This window comes from Electrona antarctica, assembly GCF_951216825.1.
Source record: "Electrona antarctica genome assembly, chromosome: 19".
NCBI classification, from domain to species: domain Eukaryota; kingdom Metazoa; phylum Chordata; class Actinopteri; order Myctophiformes; family Myctophidae; genus Electrona; species Electrona antarctica.
In genome coordinates, this window is record NC_136800.1 from 30,624,278 (window position 1) to 30,645,828 (window position 21,551).

The following is a 21,551-nucleotide window of genomic DNA, read 5'->3' on the forward strand; positions in this document are numbered from 1 at the left end:
ACAATGACCACCTAGCCAGGCATTCCAGTTTAATACTTAAACATTTTATACTTAGGCTATTCAAAAATTGCAAGCTCAAAATCTACTATATAATTATTTTTGAAACAATAAATATGAGAAGGTTTGCCAATTTCAACTAATCAGGAGAGAGTACCCATTTATCAGCTTCAATTGGATAGTGTTCCAGTTCCAATTTAGAGACTACTCCATGCTCTTGCCTGTAACACAGTGCAGTTGTTGTGATACGACAGTGACCCCTGCTGGCCGTTCCCCATCATGACGTCCCCGGCAGCTCTGGCGATGCATTCCTCAATCTGCATCAGAGCTTCACCATTGTAGTTGTAGTAGCCCCCATCCTGTGTCCCCTCCGCCTCCGTCCTCTTGCCGGTTAACAGCAGCCTCCCGTTCCCCGGTAACCCCCTGAAAAATTCTAGGTTGTTGTGACTGAGCTGGCCCTCCATGTGCCAGCGCTCGGGGCCGCTCCTCGCACTCAGTCTCAGTGAAGCCCTCTGGTCGTCCAGACCAGTGTGAACCACGCTGGCCGTCCACACGCCAGCCTGGGGATCCCGCTCCACTGACCCGTTCAGATGAGACTGCAGGGGAGAGACACGACAGGAGACTGATTCACTTTGGATTTCAGTTACATTTTTTGACTTCTGGGGTTATTTTAATGTCTACTCAGGGTTTCGTGTGCCCCAGACTTGATTCAATATTTAGTGTAAGAGCCATACATTTACCGGTAGATATTTGACATTCATTTCATCAGACACGCCCTATATAAACCCATTGTAACTTCTAAAAACTCCATTGTAACTTTACTCAGAGTTTACTATCACTAACTTAACTGGAGTATTCCAGGAAACCCTGGATTGAACTCCCTCAAGGACCCCCTGGACCCCACATTGATAACCAGTGACATATCCACAGCTCTACCTGCAAGGAGGGACATTCAGACTCAGCAGCCCAGTGCCACCGTGTCCTTCCCTCGGATTCCGTGGTTCCCGTAGCTCTGACGGAACAGTTTCCGACTCTGATCAGAATGGCCCCGGCCTGGCCGGAGGCCCCCGCCCTGTCGGAAGCAAAGGCCTCCACAGTGGTCCTCGGGGCCAGGCCGAGGCCAGCGAGGCCGGGGAAGGAGTGTGTGACGGTCCCTGAGATACGCGGGGGTCTGCAGGTCTGGCCCAGCTCGAGGGCCACGTCACGCGTGTCCACCCTCAGCCTGGAGGACAGCGCCAGCCGACAGGGGACGAGCGACAGGAGACCCTCGAGAGACAGCGACGCCGGGAGGACAGATCCCTGGGGGACACACAAGCAGGCAAACATGCATTGGTGGAAAAAGTACTCACACGTGCATTTATAAAGAGTCACTGGCACAGAGACACGACCCCTACCATGAACACAAACTAAAAACACCAACACATGAAACAAATATTGCAACAAACGGTGCCAATACAAACATTAAATGACATTAACAATAAAGAGACAATATGACGTAATGAGGGACAATATGACGTAGATTTTCCCTTCATTGTCAATGGCATTTTTAAAACAAACATTGAACTAAAAACAAACATTAAACCTGTATACTGTAGGAGTGGCTAGCGCCCCTCAAAAATACAGAACCTGTGCATTCATAAACAATCTTCAGCCTGCAAACAAGGCCTTTAAGGATCTCTCAACCCCAAACTTATATATAATATAAAAAATATATAATAATAAAATCTTGAGTATTAATTTAACATGAGACACATTGCGAGCTTGTAGATCATCTATTTTCACTACTACTGAAATAGAGCTCAAGTGGTTCATTCATTCCTAATGTATTTTTGTACGTTTGGGTCCTGGGGAGACTCCACAATGATCATTTGGGTCTGGAGCTCTAAGGTTTGGGAACCCCTGCTATAGAGACATCCCACCAGAAAACCAAACACACTTTATTATCTCGCTTGGTGCGAAGCAGAGCAGACATAACAACATGGAAGGTGTCGTTCCGCTCTGTCGCTAGTCAAACATTAGCATCAGCTTGACCTTGGTTTGAACTCCTGTTTCAAAGGAAGGCGTGTTGATGTAAATCAGTACTCAGAGCTCTTTAACTGAGAAATAATGGAGGAGAGAGAATAATGAGAACTAAGTTACTCTAATATCTAAAGGGCTTTTCAAACTAAAGTGTTTTTTTGTAAAATATAAGTGATCACTATACTGAGATGTATGAAATGTGTATTGAAAGATTACAGTGAGCTTGACTTTTAACCACCCAAAAACGTAGGGCGTGAGACAGGCGATAGCCTACAAGGCAAGGGACCTTAAAAACTATTCCACTCCATGTGAACATTCTTACCTGGAGAGCAGGGCAGTAGTGAGACACACTGACAGCAAAATCTGCCTCGGAAGCCTGGCTCTGCCCTGCGCTGGCCTTGACGTGGCATTCCCCCAGCTCCACGCCTAGCTCCATGCCAAGGACATCTGTAGTCGCAGGACCCAGCAGCACCAGGGCACCATGAGTGGGGATGCCTAGAGCCTGAATCCCCTCTATGGAGTGCTGGATGGAGCCCCTGATGCTGAGCTGGGGGCGACAGGCTACGGAGAGGCTAACAACACCCTTATCTTCTCCGTCTGCTTGGAGATAACTGTACAGATGTGTGGAGCAGTCGGAATGGAGCAGGGAGCCATTCATGGAGAACTGGGAAACGGGAAGAGTCTGTGGAAGAAAATGAACAATAAATCCAATTATAAAATACAGTTTGTAGTACTAAAACCTGGAAGGGAGTTTGCCAGATTGTTTTCCCCCAGGGTCTGTGGTTAATGTAAGCCTAAGGGAGTTTGTTACCTCATTGTTGAAGCACACTGTCAACAGTGTGGTTAAAAAGTGGTAAAATAATAGTGTTTATTTGTGGAGATTATCTTGTTGAACACAACATGTGAATACCATAAGCACAAGGAGTGATCTCGCCTTTTGACAGAGCTTCTTAATTTATCAAAAGCACAAAGCTAAACATTCCACTTAACTGGAAGTTAGCAAAGGGAACCCATGGCAAGAATAACTTCCAGGTTGGCCTACAAAAACACTTCTCTGAATTCTAAACCAATGTATATATGGTACATGTATTTTATAACATGTACCATATTTAAGTTATTGTAGCAGCTGGACCTAATTAGAACCAGGTTCCTACAGTACCTTTTGATGATATTTCAGTTGTCTGTCTTACTGTCTGTCTTACTGTACACGGAACACTGACTGAATGTATTTATTATTGACTTTATTTTTCTGTATGTCACAGAAACCACCAACCTACCCAACACTGGCATGTTTACACACCCACACTTACACTTAAAGTACCCACAATGGAAATGAGCTCTCTAGCTTTTTTGTGTTTTATCCTGCAGTTTTGACATTTGTGTTATTTGTGTCAATAACATCAATCAACCAATAACCAATACAGCATTATCAATCATACAACGGAAAGATGAAAGTCATCTCTGGTGAGAAGATGTCTTTGTTCCTTTCCTTCTGCTGGGAAACAGTTTTTCTGGGACGTCCCAGTGTTTCCTTGTCTAACCTTCAGTAGGACACATCGCTGGCGGACAGACAGACTCCAGGTGGTCTTCTCGTCCACCGCTCCTCTGCGGAGATGTCCCAGAACCAGTGCAGAGCATGTGTCGCTTTCTACCTCCAACCAGGCCCGACCGGGCCAGATGTACGTGCCGACAGTGAGTCCCGCCGGCACACCCACATCAGTTAGCTTGGCCAAGTTGTGCTGGAGGATGGCCTTGAGAGAGACACGAGGCTCCCAGATGGCAGTGACATCTAGCTGGGCAGAACGCGTGTCAAGAGAGACCCGTGCGCTACCAGAAAGGGAGGTGCTGCGGAGATGGCCCGACCCATGCACGTCCACCCTTCCTGGAACGGTGGATGCCAGAGAGGCCCACTGGTGCTGGAGCGTCCAGCCCAGCTCGGCCTTATGGTCCCTCAGCAAGACTGACGCGAAGCAACGAAGGGAATCCTTCTGGTTCTGCACACCCAGAGAACCTTTGAGTCCACCGCTCCCAGCTCGTCCCGTTATGGTTAGGGATGTCTTGTGCAACGCCCCACCTTTCCCATCCCTGACCTGCACCCAGGCCAGCCTTCCCAGCCCTCCACACCGGGCCGACACCACCAGGCTGGAGCTGACCGAGTCCCACGCTCCACTAACATCTGCCCACACATGACACCAGCTTTCCAGCCTCATGCGACCAGTCACCTCCGCTTTGTGTGTGACACTTGGGGTCCCGTACTCAAACAGCCCATGCAAGCCATAAAGCCCGGCTTCCTCCAGCCTCAGTGCCCCGATCAATTCTGCCCGCCAGGGGCCGACAGCCAACCCGATCCCCAGGGCCCACCTCTGAGGCCCAGGCCGGAGCAGAAGCCTGAGGTTAGAGTCGGCGGGCAGGCCCAGGGACAGCAGCAGTAGCCTGGAAGAATGGGTTAGGTTAGCCCTTAGCTCTATCTGACCAGCGGGACTGTAGCAGCCTTTGGCTTGAGCTCTGAGGCTAGGGTGAGCTAGCGCCAGGCCGTAGCAGTGCCTGTTGTGTGGTCTATAGGAGCGAAAGGCTCGTACCTCCACGGGATGGCCGGCCACGCTTCCTGAACACTGGGCTGAGAGGCGGTCTGCTGCGGCGTCCCCTGTGCAGTTCATCTGTGAAAACAAAGACCCCTGTTGGCTGAGTTTGTTTGTCAAAGGAAAAACTGGGAGAGAAGATGGAGGAATTTCACAAAGGAAATATAGAACACTGGAGTAGAGACTCTAAACATTGTAGTACACCAGTGTGCACTGGTAACCGAGGGTATTGTTCATAAATAATATAATTTTCTGTTGAAAATGTTTTATCAAGTTTTACAGTCTTTTTTTGCATATTACAGTCAGGAAAAAATCTAAAGCTGTGTGTTCTCACCTGTAAAGAGGTAGGGATTACTCCCTTGAGCTGCCTCATTTGTTGCCATAGTGACAGTGCCACGTTAGCTTTGCTATTGTTTGCTCTAACATCAAAAAGGATGTCAACCATTTTTTCCTCTTCCATGTCAAGGACCAAACCTGCATTCACCCCCTCTTTGTCTGTCTGAAGAATGGGAAGAAATAGAAACAATTACGTTTAATTAAATGAATTAATGGGAAAAGCAAGGCAACGCAAGTTATCTGTATCGTGCATTTCAACAAGGCTATTCAAAGTTAAGCATTGGGACATTAAGGCAGAGCATTAAAAGAGCTGTAAGAGATATTTGTCGTTAAACTAAGTGTTAAATACTCCTATAGTAATCGAGTAATCTGAGACACAAGTCCGTAATTGCGGTGATAGTAGGCTGAGTCCATGACTAAACCATATTTCTGCATCGGGTTGTGACTAGTGATATTTAACATTGCCGATTGAAGCTGAGCACTGATTCTTCCTGGGCTCCAAAAACATTCACTTTAGTTTTTTCTGTTTAATTGGCACATCAACGTGTTGATTTGTTCAATTCATTTACTCAGTGTTTGTATTGGACCAATTGTCCCTTGGTGATACATACATGTAATTTACAAATTTGTTCTGCATAACTACGGTAACATGTTGTTGTTTTCCATAATCTGAACCAGAAGAGGTCCTAGAATGGAGCCTTGTGATTTTTTGTCTGTTCAGATGTGTAATTACACAGAGAAACTTTAAAATATGTACTAGTTTAGTACTGTGCCAGGGAGTCCCACTTAGTTTCCAGTCAGTCTAGCAAGAATTTGCTTGCGTTTTGACTCAAGGCTTCTGTTAAATGACAGCGTTCTGCTGTACACTGTAAAGACACCTTGAAGCGCCATGCACAGTACCTGGTAATGTGCTGTGGCCTGTATGGAGCTGGGCAGGCCTCTGGAAAGCAGGGCTTGGCTTCCATGCTGAACCCTGGAGAGGAACTCCCAGCGTGGGAGCGGCTGGCGTCTCTTGCTCCCCTCAAACTCGGCTGTCAGGTTGTCACCCCCGGCCTGCAGCTCTGCCAGGACGGAGAGATGACCAGCCTCCTGGAGCCAGCTCACCTGAGCAGCACTGTTACCTGGGATACCTTGCAGGCAGACGTTTTGTATAGGATTTATGAAATATCGAAAATGCATTTTTTTGGAACAGACTTATTGTCCATTGGCATTTGATATGCCAATGAAGCATATCGTTGCTGTCGGGCTCCGTTCATAAACGGATGTCAACACAACATAATACAACGGTGTCATTTTGAGTGTAAAGCTCAAAACGCATCACATTGCAACATCTGAGCTTGTAGAATGTAGATCGACTATTTTTGAAAATGAAAGTCTTTCTGTTATGAAAAAACGATTACAATATAATTGGCTGATGAGGGTGTATATCACACCAGAGAAATTAAATAAATTTAGTGTAGATATTCCAGATACTTGTATCACAGATGTGGTAATGACAATGGTACACTTTTCCATTGTCTATGGGCATGCCCAAGAGTGAAAGAATTCTGGGAAGAGGTAAGGAGGGACCCGAAACAGTTTCTATTAGATCTTTACCCATCTGCAGAGGTGGACTTACCGTTTTTTTTATATGATTTGAAATTGTTATGTATTGCAATCCAATTCAAGTGAAATTTATGTTTAGTCATTGTATATGTATTATTACGGTTAAAACATTGAGAGCTTCTGCTCTGCTATCTGCACTGCAGACATGAGTGACGATGTGTTGTGGGGTAGCTGTGGAAAGCCCTAAAGCCTGCGATGCATGCACAGCGGTCTGTCTGTCTGTCTGTGTCTCTCTCTCTCTCTGAGTCTCTCTCTGTGTGTCTCTCTCTCTCTCTCTCTCTAGAGCACATTGTGAAATATTTTGCTGTAAAACTGCATTAGTGCACTACTGGCTACTAGTGGCTGCATCCATTCAGCGACTAGTCTGTCTGACTGCCTGCCTGCCTCCCTCCTCTCTTTTGGGGGGGCTGGGTACCCCAAAATTACAGCGATAAAATACCCCAATTTCGCACCGCGCAGCCCAGGGGGGCCCTTGGGAGGGTAAATCCGGCCCTTCCCATCTGGCCATAAGATACAGAGTAGCAAACAAAGATTTTTAGATTTATGCTTACTACAAGCCAAAAGGGCTATAGCTTTATCATGGAAAAAGATAGGCAAACCCAGTATTGCTCAGTGGTTTAGGGAGCTATCTATGTGCCTTCCTCTGGAAAAAATCACTTATACTCTAAAGAATAAACAAAAGATGTTTGAAAAAATATGGGGACGGTTTATCCAGTATGTTACGGTCAATGATTTATCTTATCTAATGGTTGAGTCTGAAAATGTCTAATTGTATTCTCTGCAGTTGTTTGGTCTTGCGGCCATAAGGTCTCTGTTGTTCTTGTTACCAGTCTAAGTGCCCTTATTATACTGTATTTATGTATCTGTACTGTATGTTTTTGTTTGTAAAAAAAAAAGAAAAGGAAAATGCAATTAATATATTGTTAAAAACAAACCCTTTTGTTGTGAGTCATGACTAAATAATAACTACACATGGAACACAGGTTATTATATTATAGTTTGGGACATACAAGGTTCCCTCCTGACAGTGAATATATGTAATCAAATTGAATGTATGTAATCAAATTGATCTTAATATGTAATCAAACTGAATTGAATGTATGTAATCAAACTGAATTGAATGTATGTAATCAAACTGAATTGAATGTGTGTAATCAAACTGAATTGAATCAAAGTGTTAAAGGAGGGTTTACCTGCAGCCTGAAGGAGGTGGGAGGAGTGAGACACATGGGCAAAGACCCCACCGCTCCCCTGAACTCCCATTGGACGGCTCACGTTCATGCACAAAGACTCCTCCCCGAAACGGGCGCACAGCCAATCGCGGGCCACGCCATACCCGTGTCCTGTGGCTCCCTCGCCACCTCCTCCAATCAAGTAATCCTCCTCCTGATGTCTCAGCTCAACACTGTACACATCATCCATCACTCTGACTCTGAACTGCCCTGCGCACACACGCACATGCACACGCACACACACACACACACACACACACACACACACACACACACACACACACACACACACACACACACACATTACTATTACTACCTGTGAGGACATCAACATTTTAGGGCGGTATAGCTGTGGCCTAATGTAATATCAAACTGGGAGTCTCTGAAATAAAATAAAAAAGTCACACTGCTGTAAATAAAATGTGCATTTCCAAATGAACCAGCTGTACCTTCAGTGAGTGTGTCCGACTGTCCCAGTGCCCCGTCAAAGCCCAGGGCCGCGGGCAGGGCAGTGAGTCTGGCCAGGGAGTGACTCAGGTCGCCGGACACAGCCAGCTGGAGACCTGCGTTACCACTACGCACCACAGAGCCTGTCACCTGGGCCAGCAGGGCCTCGTCTCCCTGGGTGCAGGAGCCACGAGCAGACACACTGGCAGGACAGGAGACAAGACAAGCAGAATGTACAGTATATGGTTGCTGGCCGTCGGAACCTCTTATCTACATATATTAACTTTTTGTGTATTTTTGTAAATGAACGCCATACTTATGAATTGCATTTTATAGTGCTTTTCTAAACTGCTTTACAATGGTTAATTCATTCATACATTGGGACCTACTTGACGGTAGCCTCGGAAACCCAGACGTTTTTATTTTCAGGGAGAAAAAAAAAGTCTGGGACCGAGTCCACTTCAATTCGGCATAGAGTAGCGCAAACGTCGATCACGCTCTGCTGATTTCTGATCGTCTGCACCTTTGTTAAATTGACGCACACACGCACACACACACACACACTCTCTCTCTCTGTCGTTCTAATGAATTAGTCTCATGTCGCGCAGCTACGTCTAGATTCTCCCGGCGGATCCTGCCGGGAGCTGCCTATGCCATAGAAAGCATAGGTGGACCCCAGGCTAACTTGACGGTGTCACACAAAAGCATCAAAAGTAGCAGATCCACAAGCTCGAAAGTTGAGCTTCTAAGTTGAGTAACAGTTTTGGATATATGAGGTTTCCACCCGACAGAGACTATTACAAATGCCACTGTGTTGAATATACGGTTGAATAGGGACTTGTGTGGACAGTGGTTCTCAAAGTGGGGTCTGGGGATCCAAGGTGTCAGCAGAGAAATTACTTAATACAGCACCAAAATCAGTTCAATCAATTTAACCCTATTTATACTTTTGCTTTTTGAAAATAGACAATCTACAAGAATTTTTTGAAAGATCTAGAATAACCTAGAAACATCTATAATTACACAAATCTTGTCTTATGGGGTCGCTGGCACAAAATCTTTTGGGGGTGGGGTTCAAGCGACCAAATATGGATTTTTTTTTGGGGGGGGGGGGTCATGACAATATTTGAGAATCACTGACCTAGAGGACATCCTTCAGTAGAAATGTTAAAACCATCAGACTAACAGCATGTCAAGAACAAACTGCACACAGAAATGAACTAAGTCACTGCTGTGTGTAAAGTTCGGCGCACCTGTGTGAGGAGACGTTAGCGGCCATGTCCAGGCGCAGGTGGGTGGGCGTTGGGAGCAGGCTCTGGGAGAGGTCCAGCCTCAGTCCCACGGCTCTGCCGTCCCCCTGGAGGGAGTGGGATAGCCGAGCCTTCAGCAGCACTCTGTCCTTCCCGTCGGCCCTCACGCGCACGGAGCTGACCGCTCCGCCAGCCGCCATAGACATGTCTGCAACGGCCTGGGCCTTGGGATGTAGAATGGTACAATTAGCTTCACTTACAGATAAAAAACCTCATGCATATTAAGAAGTTAAGCCATATTTCGTTGCTGTCGGGCGGCAACCTCTTATGGACGTATTATAACTGTGTTTTACATAACTTAACGCCCTACAGATCCACATCTTCTACTTTGGCTATTTTTTTTTAATTGAACCCTGAAAAGTAACAGTTTTGGACATGAGGTTTTCCACCCGAGAGAGACGAATAGTCATACAAAAATAGCCAAAATAGCTACAAGTTGTGAACTTGGACATTTACTTTTGCCATTTTTTAAAGGTTTGCGGGGGGGGGATCGTACAATCCCCAAATAGTGACGTCCGGGTTAAATGTGGTTAAATGTATTAATCACTGTGTAGGTTTATATTAAAAACAAATGCTAGTTAAGCTAAGATCACATCTGGCCAAGAGAAACCCACCTCCAACGTTTTGGGGATCTTGGATTTGAAGGGGTGACTGAGAGATGCGTGCAGAGCAACTCTGCCTGACGTTCCATTCAGGCGTCCGGAAAACTAACACAAATAAATAAACAAATACTTGTATCTGAACTATTGTCACTGTGGAGCTATGAGACACAATGTTTGTTTAGTTAAACAACGACTGATATGTGTACAGTAGGTCATTACTCACTTGGCACTCCTGGCGCTCGATCCGCACTCTCCCCCTGGCCAGATAATCAAACACAGAGTTGTTTTGGGGGTTCCATGACACGTCTGCCTCCACTGAGGCTGAGGAGGGGAGTTGCAGCTGTAACAGCAATGGTACAAGAATGTCCAATGTCCATGCATCAGCAGCACACTCCTTACAGTCCATATAGCCTTCCATGTACCATACATATATTCAAGGTTAGGAAATACAGCTTAAAAATCAGTTGTATTCTTCTTAGTAGATACCCTGGTTTACCTGCAATAGGTGGGTGAGGTTGGCTTTAACTTTAACCCCCTGATGACTAGAGTGCAAAGAGTTCAACAGGACACCTCCATAGAATGTCAGTCTGTCCTTCCTTCCTATGCGCAGCCTCCCCTGAACCTCTCTCTGTGTCTGGAGAGGAGAGGAGAGTGTAATAGCAAGTTTAGAATGCCAATCCGTTCTAAATAATGTCTTTATCTATCTACTTGTATTCGGCAAACTTTTACATCAATGTGCTAATTCTAACTCTGCTGTCAATCTAACAGCTGAGCTGACTTCACCATGCTTACTCTCACTCTGTCAGCTAATCTGTACTGATGAAACTAATTGTTGCCCTTATATTTAGTACATATCCTTATATGACCATTTAGAATAGCATCTTATGTTAAAGTGGACTATGAGAACTGTCTGAGATTTGGGAAGTGTTCTTCCCAGAGGGGCTGCCAGCGAAGTCCGGGAGGCCTGCTCTGCTCAAAAACACACCCTGACTGGATATTGATATTTTCCATTATAAGAGGACAGGGCAGGGGAGAGGGGGAGAGGACAATTGATTGATTGATTGATTGATTGATTGATTGATTGATTACTTTATTAGACAGTTTGGGAAACAGTACAGCAGCACAGTCACAAACGTTATGCTAAACACGAAAAAACCTGGGGCAGGGGGCTATTTTTCCATTGTGGTCCTCTACTCAATTCATCAAGACTTACAGATACAATACAATTAATGAACTATTCTAGAGACTACTCAAATAAAGTCAGTAACTAATAAATAAATCACAACTCCAAAAGATAATGCTTCAGAGATAAATGAACATAACATAATGAATCAGGTGCCTCTCGTGGGTGCCTGCGTCATGAGTTACAATGGATAGCAGCCTACCTGGTTACTGGATACCGTTAAGCACGCTTCTGAGTCTGAGGGAATAGTGTGAGAACTGAATGGGTGTATCAAGGCGGAGCAAACCTACGGACAAAAAACCCAACAAAAGAGATTACCCCACAGAACACTCAGGCTTTCAAGACACCGGACTGCAACGGATGAAATTGAATATGGTCTTACTCAACCACAAGCATGTCCTTTATTATGTATGTCGGGTGGAAACCTCATATGTCAAAAAAACGGATTCAAATTCAAAAACAGCAAAAGTAGCAGATCCACAAGTTCGAAATGCGGCACGAAGCGATGCGATGCGTTTTGATGCTTTGTGTGGCGCTGTAGTATGATCCAGTAGGATCATACCACAGCATACTGCATAGTAGTATGTAATTCAAGAAACAATAAAAAGGTTAGAATATGGAGATAAGAGGTTTTCGCCCGACAGCAACAATATGCTCTTACTCATGTGCTTTACTACATAGTAGTGATCTGCGTGGCAAGTTGCTTGCGACTCACAAAAGGTCGTGGCAGCTGGTAGCCGAGGGTGAGGGTGTGAATGAGTTCTCTGTGGCCGTGCAGCACGGCTCTAGATTCCAGGACGTAGAGGCCTTTGAGCAGATCCACAGTGAAGGTCTCCTGCACCAGGAGACTCTGGGGGAAGCTCTGGAACGGCTGTCTGTGCAAGAACACATTGCTGTTATGCCGCTGTCTCCACACAACGCATCACAACCACGTCGTTGTTGTTCGAGATGTGTTTTGATACGTCACCCCCATAGCACTTCACTCTCCCTACACCCCTTCCTGCCACCTCCTGCTCAATATCGATGCTAGCGACTGACCTGAGTGAATGTAGGGACTGTATATAGAGGGTTTAAGTACTTAATACCTTATACTGTATACTTTGTTGACTGGGGGTCCCCTAGGGGTCAGTACATGGCCCCTAGCAATCTCGTACGTGAGCTGCCTTGTAGATCTGCTAATTGTTTTATAATAATAATGTCAACTATTGTCACCTAATGTTTGCCTATTATGACCTGCTCAGACCCTGGGGGTTCATCTATCAAATATATCTATCTTCTAATATTTATCTAGTCCATAACTGTTCTGGGATATGAGCACCCAAACATTTGTACAGCAGTCCTCTGTCCCCATCCTCCTCTGTCCCATCTTTGCGGGTTTGCGCTCTTCTCTCCTATTCTTCCTCTCTCTGACACTTATAGACAAATCCATACTGGGGTGTACCATTGAGCTGATTAGCTACACCTGGCCTACAGGGCACTGCACCATGAGAATCCATATTTCTGCGGCAATTCCGGGAAACCCGTTATGCTTACTACGCAAGCTCAACTCCTTTAGAGTGAGCAAGCATATCATATTTCTTATGATATCATCATATCATAAGAACCTGATAAGAGGGAATCTTGACTTTTAACATGGCAATGTGGTACTGTATGGCAATCTTAATGTAAAAGGTAGAAGCAAGCTGCAGCGAAGAAACCTAGCCTCAGAAATCCTTTACAAGGAAGTACTTGTCAAGATAGCTCTCATCCACTCTGCAGGGAGTTCGAACTACTACCCTCTGGTAGACGGGACAAAGTACCAAAAGATAACCGTAACATCTTTAAAAAGTCCTTCATTCCTAATGCCATTAAGGCACTAAATGATACTATGTCTCGCTAGATGTGATGCTCAGGCAATCACAGCACAGAATGACACACCTCCCAGCCAATCACAGCCCCTCCGTCTTCAATTTCAGCGCCATACTTGGTAATTTTCCATTCAAAAATCATTAGCTAGATATAATACCCGTCCGGGGATTTGACATACCAAATCCCTACCCCTCTCTCCCCCTTATATATAAGGGGCTGTTCAGCCAATCACAGCACAGCACGGCAGACCTTCCAGCCAATCAGAATGGCCCCTCCCTTTATTCGTACTCAAAGTATGAGTCAGATAATGAAACCTACTGTGTATCTAGGTTTTAAAGACGATAGAGGACAGAGCCCTATATCTAATAATCTTAGTAGTGTCCTCAAAATGTGTCATTTTGCGCTGTGATTGGCTGAGCATTGCATAACGGGTGTGCCACAGGGGACACATAATATATAATAATAATATATAATATATAAATGGCAGATAGAGGATAGAGGCAGAGGGGTATGGACTAAAACAATAAATATCTAATCTAACAATAACATAATATGCGCTGAAATATGCCCATGTATGGCACCGAAATTGAAATTGGCTACTGAGCATCGCATAATGGGTGTCCCCTGTGGCACCCGTTATTGTACAAGCGGCATACAGAGAGAGAAGGGGAGGTAGAGGTATGTCATACACCCAAAAGGGTATGGATTAGTTTGGTTATACTACTGTGGTTAAATGATGTAAGTGATGTTACAGACCTGAGTCGCAGCGTTGCAGCCTTTTGGTACGTGTTCTTATCCTTCCTCACTTCTTCCACTGACCCGTCTAACATCAGCTCCAATGACGGACTCTTTGGCCTTGACAAGATCATCCTCATTATTGCTTGCCTCTTCTTCAAAGTCTGCAACGATTAGGAAATACACGGTCAAAAAATACATTATTCTGCTGTAGTTATGAGAGACAAGTGGTCTGAGGTCACAGGAAAGAGACAGAAAAGAGGTTAAATACCGGTAGAACAAAGAAATATATATATATATATAGACAGATAGCATACAGTATGTGAATGCATTTATATACTGTATGTGAACACATGATAGAAACAAAAGTCCAGCAAGGGCCATATGTGTGCTTTAGACCGAGACCGGTGTTGATTTGGATGCAGTGTGACTGCACCTCACCTACGCATCTGCTATTACTATCTGCTGCTATTTCAACTGCTATGCCTCATTCCATTGCCCTTTCGTCTAAACGTGTGTAACGCCCTGGGGATTCCTCCTGTGTGTAAAGTCAACATCTTGTCCACTCAACCCTAAAGGGGGATTCCTCCTTGGCCGGGGATATTAGGCATTTGGCTCTGAGTCACTCTGCTACACAAGCATCTTTACAATACTCATATCGGGAATATATTCTGTCTCTATCCCTTTCCTGGAAATTACAAATGATGGGAGCAATAATGTAGGAAAAAATAACTTCACCCACTTTTGCACACATTTAAACCTGTGATGTGACAATAAAGTTGAAATTTGTTGGACATGAATATTTGCTTGTGTATTTGGCAAAGGGACAATGCACAATAAATGTATTGCACTAGAGGTAGCTGATACATCTGTCGTCGCTGGGAGGGTGTCATCAGTGGATGATACAAAACAATAGAAAAACATAAAACATGTAAATGTAGTCCTAGCAGACAGGAAAATCACATATGATTTAAAGAAAACTACTGATTAAAATAATCAGCACCGACTTAGACATAATCAAAGGCACATAAAATAAAACAACATACAAGTGATCACGACAAAACATCATGCAATACATGTAAAGTGAAAAATAATATGAAAATTGCAAAATATTGTAAGAACTCGGGCCTGTTCTCGGGTGCTTCTGGGCCGTTTGCCCCTTCCTCTTTAAGAATACCCTCCAGTTTCCCCCTCATCTTTGACAGAGCCACAGTCACGTCTTCAAAGTAGCTCAAAGGGCGAGTCTCGACGATGTTGGCTGGCTGTGTGGATTCAATGATGCTTGGGAGGGTGCTGTAACCGTGTAGAAAATGGACGTGGTCTTCTATGCATGAGAGCTTCTCCAGCTCAGCATGTCGGCTCCTCAGCTCAGCGACCTCCTGCTCCAGAGTCTTCTTCAGTTCTTCAGCACAACTCTCGTAATGGTTCTGCTGGTCTATGATCAGCTCCTTCACCTCGGACCGTCTTCTCTGAATGAACGTGATGACCTCAGTGAACATGTTGTCACTGTCGCCCACCGCTCTATCGGCAGAGTTTTTGAGGGACTTCACCTCCTGGTGAAGATCCTCCACGTCTTTCTCCTTCTGCTGGATTCTCTGCTGGATGTTCTTCTGACTCGTAACGAGCTCTTTCTGTTTCTCGGTCCACTCTGCTGAAATAGAGTTAAGATCGTGACCCTTGTGTTGTTCTATGCCGCACAGATAGCAGATACACTGCTGATCGGTACGGCAGATTACCTTCTTCACCTCGTGGTGATGAGTGCAGATGTTCTCCTGGAGCTTAGGGGACGACGTGACAAGCTTGTGTTTCTTAAGGGCAGGATATTGATAGTGAGGCTGGAGGTGAACGTCACAGAGAGAGACGATACACTGAAGACAACTCTTCAGTGCTTTCAGTTTTTTTCCATTGCAGAAATCGCAGGCAACATCTTCAGGTCCAGCATAGAATTTATCAAGAGGAACAGCTTGGAGTGCTGTCTTCTCCAGGGTCTCCACTTCAGCCAACCTGGTGTTCTTCAGATCAGGTCTTGATTTGAATTCCTGTTTGCACTGTGGACAGCTGAATCCCCCTTTTTGATCATCCTTATTCCAGTGTCCCTCAATACATCTACTGCAGTAGTTGTGTCCACAGGGAACTCTCACTGGATCCTTCATTGGATCCAGACAAATAGGACAGCATTGTTCAAGGACCTGCTGTTCCATTTCTTTCATCACACTGCCCAAAGCGGAAGTCAAAAGGGCTCTTATCGGGCTGAACCGCTGCCTAAATGTGCAGTCATACGTCATAGATATGTCATAGCGGGCTGATGTCACAGGTCCACAAGGGAGCCATTCAAAGGTCAAAGGAGTCAAAGGAGGTCAGAGATGGACTGAAACATTGTCCAAATATGGAGATGAATGACGTCATAGTACTGACATCAATACCGATGTAAAGGATCACTGGTATCGTGAGTCCATTGCAACTTGCAAGCAATATTTTTTGCACAAAAACACAATTTGGGCAGAATGTAGTGTTTTTCATGCAAAACTAATGCTTGGAATGGATTCAGAATCATGAAAGCCCCCTAGTTTGACACATCAAAGGTTGTTAATGGTATGGTCACATAACTGGCGATAATTGGCATTATGCTAATTTCTTTGTCACCTTACGTGGTACCAATTTGTGAAAATATCAGTGTTGGCCCCTGCACTACTATGGTGCAAATTGTACTAGATCTGGGCTGGCCTTATATGCATCTTGATGTAAGTCTGCAAACAATAAGCAACTACAGCTGTCATAGACATAGTGAAGTAAGAATTACAATATTTGGCCCTGGAGTAGAAATATGAAGTATTTAAAAACAAAAATCTAAATACTCAAGTAAAGCAAAGTACCTCATAATCGAGTAAATTAAATGTTACTTTCCAGCCCTTTCTCCACTCACCTTGTCGGTGGCGTTGAGGGCTGCGGTGAGACTCAGGTTGTGTTTTCCGTAGCTGGAGGCCATCTGGAGGGCGTGGCTGTACCTGGTGGCCTCCAGGGACACGTCCCCTCTGATGGCCGCTGTCCATAAGGAGCTCAGGGAGCCTGAGACCTTCACGCCCTGCTTCCCCAGGACGCCCCAGACACCTGCCTGGCATGGTGACAAAACAGTCTGCCTTTAGTCATCAAGTATGAGTCATCATGTACTTTTATTCCTCAGTCATGTATCGTTCACCACAGCAGCAGGTTTAGGATGGATCATGTGTTCATGTGTGACATCCTTAGGGACTCACACACACACAAGCACATGCCGTTTCTGCAGGGCCAGCATGTGCTTTACCAAGTGGGGGGCCCTGGTGGGTGCCCTCCGGAATTGAATTCAAATTCAGTTGAAAGATAATTGTAGCAGTTTCTTTCAACCTGGCATGCAAAGGCTATGGCTAATTGGGGAGATAGTCTTGCGTACAGTAGCCAGAGAACTATTCCACAATCTCTGAATGCTATATAGAATCTGGAACTACACCTCCCGAAAGCCAAGACAGGAATTGATTGATTGATTGATTGATTGATTGATTGAAATATTTATTAACAGTTTGCAGAATTACAGTACATTTCAAGCACAACTCAATACAAAGACTGTTAACTGTGAGTGGACGACCCAATAAAGCATTACACTTGTTTACAAGAGGGTCCACCTTGTTCAATTCATCAAAACATTTAGAGACGTACAAATAGACACTTCTATATAGCTTCTATGAAGCTGACATCTGTTCCGCCATTTCCGTTCATGACAAAACAACCTCTGGACTCACGGAGTGAGTAGAAGGATAGGATTAGGCTGCAATCCATAACTTTGTTTAGTGAATGAAATGTGATTTTAGCCAATCTGTATGGTATAGTTGTATATTAATACAACTACACGGGTGCCTGTTTTTTTTGTAAATTAATTCTCTACTTGGTCACACAAAAGCATCAAAAGTAGCAGATCCACTGCTACTTTTGCTATTTGTCCTGAAAAGTGACAGTTTTGGACAAGTATGAGTTTGACACCCAACAGAGACGTTGTGCAATACCCGTTGTACGTGTCTGTCTGTGCTCCTTTTATGCCCATAATGGAGCTCCGTGGCAGGCATGCCCAAATATGGAGTCCTGTCCAGTCTGTGATGGCACCAATGCTATTATGTAGGTCGTAAGACATCAGGGTACCTTTTTTGCACCGTCTGTCCCTCTCGTGCACGAGTCCAAATGCTAGATAATCTTACGGCTTGCAGATTTAATATTAAATATGAAGCAACAAGCATTGATTGTGGTGCTGACTTTGAGGTAGGTGACAGCTGGCGTGTAGAGGTCCAGGCGGGCCTCCTTCTCTCGGCCGCGGTCCCTGTAGAGAGCGTCCAGAACCAGGTTGCGGACGGTCAGCCACTTCCTGGCGGTGAGCTCCGAGGTCAGTTGCAGGGTGCGCGGCGTGGGCTGGCTCAGCTTGTGTGAGGTGTAGACGTACAGCCAGGGTGTGTCCATGTTCAACGAGCCTGGGCCAAAACAAAAACAATTAATTAACTCATTGGGCGCCGATATCGCCTTTTCACGCCTTTTTGAGGGGCGCTATGTCCAGCTTTTAGTGTGTGTCCACAAACTTTGTCCTACACAAACATCAAAAATAGGGTCGAAACAAGCTTGATTTGCGGCTCAATGTGTTGGTTTTTTGTTTTCACCTTCCCATTTCTTGTCTCTGTCAGAGGCCTTCCAGTGCAGTCCAGCCACTAGGGGCAGCAGGTCATTGTAGTTAACCTTGAGGTGAGTGCTGCTCTCGGACCCGTGCTCTCTCATGTGGGTGTGGAGCAGCTGGGTCCTGTAGTTCAGATGTTTCTCTGGCACCTGGAGGTTGAACTATAAAATAACAACAAGGTTCTTTTCTTTCACTTGGATAAAAGGCAAACAATTCTATAAAGGCAAACAATATCTATCAATCTAGTAATAGATTATGGGGATCCTAATAAACAACAATCTATCTATCTATCTATCTATCTATCTATCTATCCATCTATCTATCTATGCATTAATCAACCTGGCATGTGTTCTAAAGCAGTGGTTCCTAAAACTTTTAGCTAGTGACCAAAAAGAGAAATTTTATGTCTCTCCAGGACCCAAACAAGTGAAAATAGCAGGTTAACAAGCTCACAACGCGTTGCTTTGCGTCACGTGAGCTTGTAGCTATTTTCATTAATTCTTAACCATTTGTCTTCTAATTTTTGTAGTTTTTTAAAAAAATGTAATCATAAATTTGGAATGTATTTTGAAAATGTTTTGAAATAATAGTAGTTAAAAACTAAATGTAGGAAAAAAAAGTAAAGGGACCCATAAGAATGTGTCCGCGACCCACAAGTTGGTCCCGAGTCCCGACCCACTGTTTCAGAAACAGTGTTCTAAAGGGAGTAATTTGACGCCAACAGCAACGGGTGACGTTAGATGGTGGCTTGTACCTCCAGGGTGTAGCTGGTGTGGTTCGCTGTGGACTGGTTCTTGAAGGACTGGCTGAGGAGCAGCCTGCGTTTGTTGTTGATCTCATCCCAGTGCTGGCCATAGCTCACGTCCAGGCTAGATTTGACGTGGCTGGGGCTCTCCTCGTGTCGAAATTTGACCTGCGTGTGACACAGAGTAAAGGGGGGGGGGGATCGACAGTATGAGCATGGGCCATGGGTGCATCACTGAAAATCTAATTAGATAAGCCAGGCATGTACAGCAGTTATACAAAGGCAAAAAGAACAGATAATGAGAACACAGCGATAATGAAAGGTACAGAGACACCATTACAGGAGTCACATGTCATTAGTCCTTAGTCCACAGGAATAAGAGTCACAGGAACCAGAGTCATAATGGTCATTCACCCACGACCATGGACTGGCCCTGGTGCCTGGTGGTGGATGGAGTAAATTCTATGCTTTACCGTTATCAGTGTCACTCAACAATACTCACTATGGCCACCTGAGCAGCCATCACCTATGTGAAGCTGAAGGTGAATTTCACCCTTATGGTTAATAAGGTCTACATTCGTTCTTCTTACATTAGCATTTTCCTTCCGTGGCATTTCTGAAAGCTCTTAGATACCTTGTGGTTGATAGAAGCGGTGTTAGAGCAGTACAGCTCATGTTCTGCTCTCATGGTATAAGCCAGGGTCGGGTCTCTCTCTGCCCTCAGACTCTGAGACGTGTAGCACTCCTGGCGCAAGAGCCGGGCGTCATCTGTACAGGGGTTCAGTTCAGCCGTTAAAATAACGCTGAAATAGTCGGATAACAATGGACTACAGTAGAAATTCTCTAATTCTCTAAATCTAGATCTAAATTCTAAAGACGAAGCAGGGTGTCTCTTAGGATGCTTAACTATTTAAACCCCAGCATCCGTGTTGTGGAGAAAGCTTTTGCTGAAAATAGCCGATCGACAAGCTCACAAGTCACAAGCGTTGCTTTCCCCACAATAATAGAAAACAAAACCTGCCAGTTAAGGTTCAGGATGGCTGGTGTAGTTAAAGCATCTTAATGTAGCACTGACATTAGCAGTGCAGTCTTGGCCTCCATTCTGTACTCATTCACCTCCCAGGCCGTACTTGAGCCTCAGTGCGGAGCTCCACAGTGAGCCCTTCTGCTCCATGAGGCCCAGCAGCCTGCTTCCCACCACGCCAGGTAACAGCACCTCCCCCTCCACGGAGTACTGTCTGCGGCTGTCGTCCATCCTGCGCTCCAGGGCCACTAGGATCAGCCAGAAAACAACATGGATTATTATCTAGTTTCCATTTCGACAGGAACCCCACTCTGAAAGCTATTTCAGGGGGAAAGAAGTCAGCAAAGTTCTTGTTTTGTATGACGACAGTAGTGGGTATAAGGGTAGTACTTTCATAGATCTGCTTTTATTCTTGGATGTAATAGAAGCCTTGCACTGAATGTTTGCAGTTCTTTCTTCTAGCATGACTGCCTGTAACCATGGCAATTGTGTTGTTTTGACAGATACTAGGTTTGATGTTGTTTGTGGTGGCCTAAAAGCATGACTGTTCCACTGTGACTTGTTTACAAGATTCAATAATCAAACCGCTACATATATTGATGTTTATATATACCGTTGCTGTCCGGCAGAAACCTCTTATCTTCACATTTTGTATCAAAGGCATCAAAAGTAGCAGATCTACAAGCTAGAAGCGCGGCGGGAAGCGACTCGTTTTGAGCTTGTTAGCTTGAGCTTGTTATCTTTTGAGCTTGTTAGCTTGAGCTTGTTATCTTTTGAGCTTGACATCTTTGAATTTGAATCCTGGAAAGCACGTTTTAGACACCCGGCTGAGAAGACATGCTTTTGTTGTTGGATGTGATAAATAAATGTAATAAATGAAGCCCTGCACTGGACTGTTTGTAGTTCTCTTTCTTCTAGCGTGACTGACCAGTAACCATGGCGATCGTGTTGTTTTGACAGATACTAGGTTTGATGTTTACCTGGTATCCTAGTTTCTCTGAGGCACTGCATTGTTCTCACTGTACTCTAAGTATGTGGATATTTACCTAGTTTGTTGACTAGGGCTCATGCTTACTCTGCTTACTCAGTTTATTTTAACTTGAAAGATAAGATAAGATGCTCGAGTTAGAGTGGGTAAAACATTGGAAAAGCATGAAATCCACTGAGACCGCCTTTCCACCGGTTGGTTCCCAATGGGAACC

At 44.8% G+C, this 21,551-nt stretch overlaps 1 protein-coding gene across 1 annotated transcript in view; it reads right to left on the reverse strand.

The window, feature by feature from the left end:
* The window catches only part of LOC306943110 (uncharacterized protein), a gene marked incomplete at its 5' end in the record, with an annotated part of 74,022 nt that overhangs the window by 39,635 nt on the left and 12,836 nt on the right, over window positions 1-21,551 (reverse strand). The window contains 21 exons of the mRNA XM_079529312.1: window positions 219-593; window positions 934-1,296; window positions 2,339-2,698; window positions 4,596-4,673; window positions 4,930-5,094; window positions 5,832-6,061; window positions 7,730-7,978; window positions 8,218-8,417; window positions 9,469-9,689; window positions 10,140-10,232; window positions 10,351-10,467; window positions 10,624-10,761; window positions 11,513-11,596; window positions 12,026-12,185; window positions 13,915-14,057; window positions 16,817-17,005; window positions 18,172-18,383; window positions 18,567-18,741; window positions 19,335-19,493; window positions 19,960-20,093; window positions 20,442-20,597. Coding sequence (XP_079385438.1) covers window positions 219-593; window positions 934-1,296; window positions 2,339-2,698; window positions 4,596-4,673; window positions 4,930-5,094; window positions 5,832-6,061; window positions 7,730-7,978; window positions 8,218-8,417; window positions 9,469-9,689; window positions 10,140-10,232; window positions 10,351-10,467; window positions 10,624-10,761; window positions 11,513-11,596; window positions 12,026-12,185; window positions 13,915-14,057; window positions 16,817-17,005; window positions 18,172-18,383; window positions 18,567-18,741; window positions 19,335-19,493; window positions 19,960-20,093; window positions 20,442-20,597 — 4,001 coding nt within the window. The remainder of the gene's footprint in view (window positions 1-218; window positions 594-933; window positions 1,297-2,338; window positions 2,699-4,595; window positions 4,674-4,929; window positions 5,095-5,831; window positions 6,062-7,729; window positions 7,979-8,217; window positions 8,418-9,468; window positions 9,690-10,139; window positions 10,233-10,350; window positions 10,468-10,623; window positions 10,762-11,512; window positions 11,597-12,025; window positions 12,186-13,914; window positions 14,058-16,816; window positions 17,006-18,171; window positions 18,384-18,566; window positions 18,742-19,334; window positions 19,494-19,959; window positions 20,094-20,441; window positions 20,598-21,551) is intronic.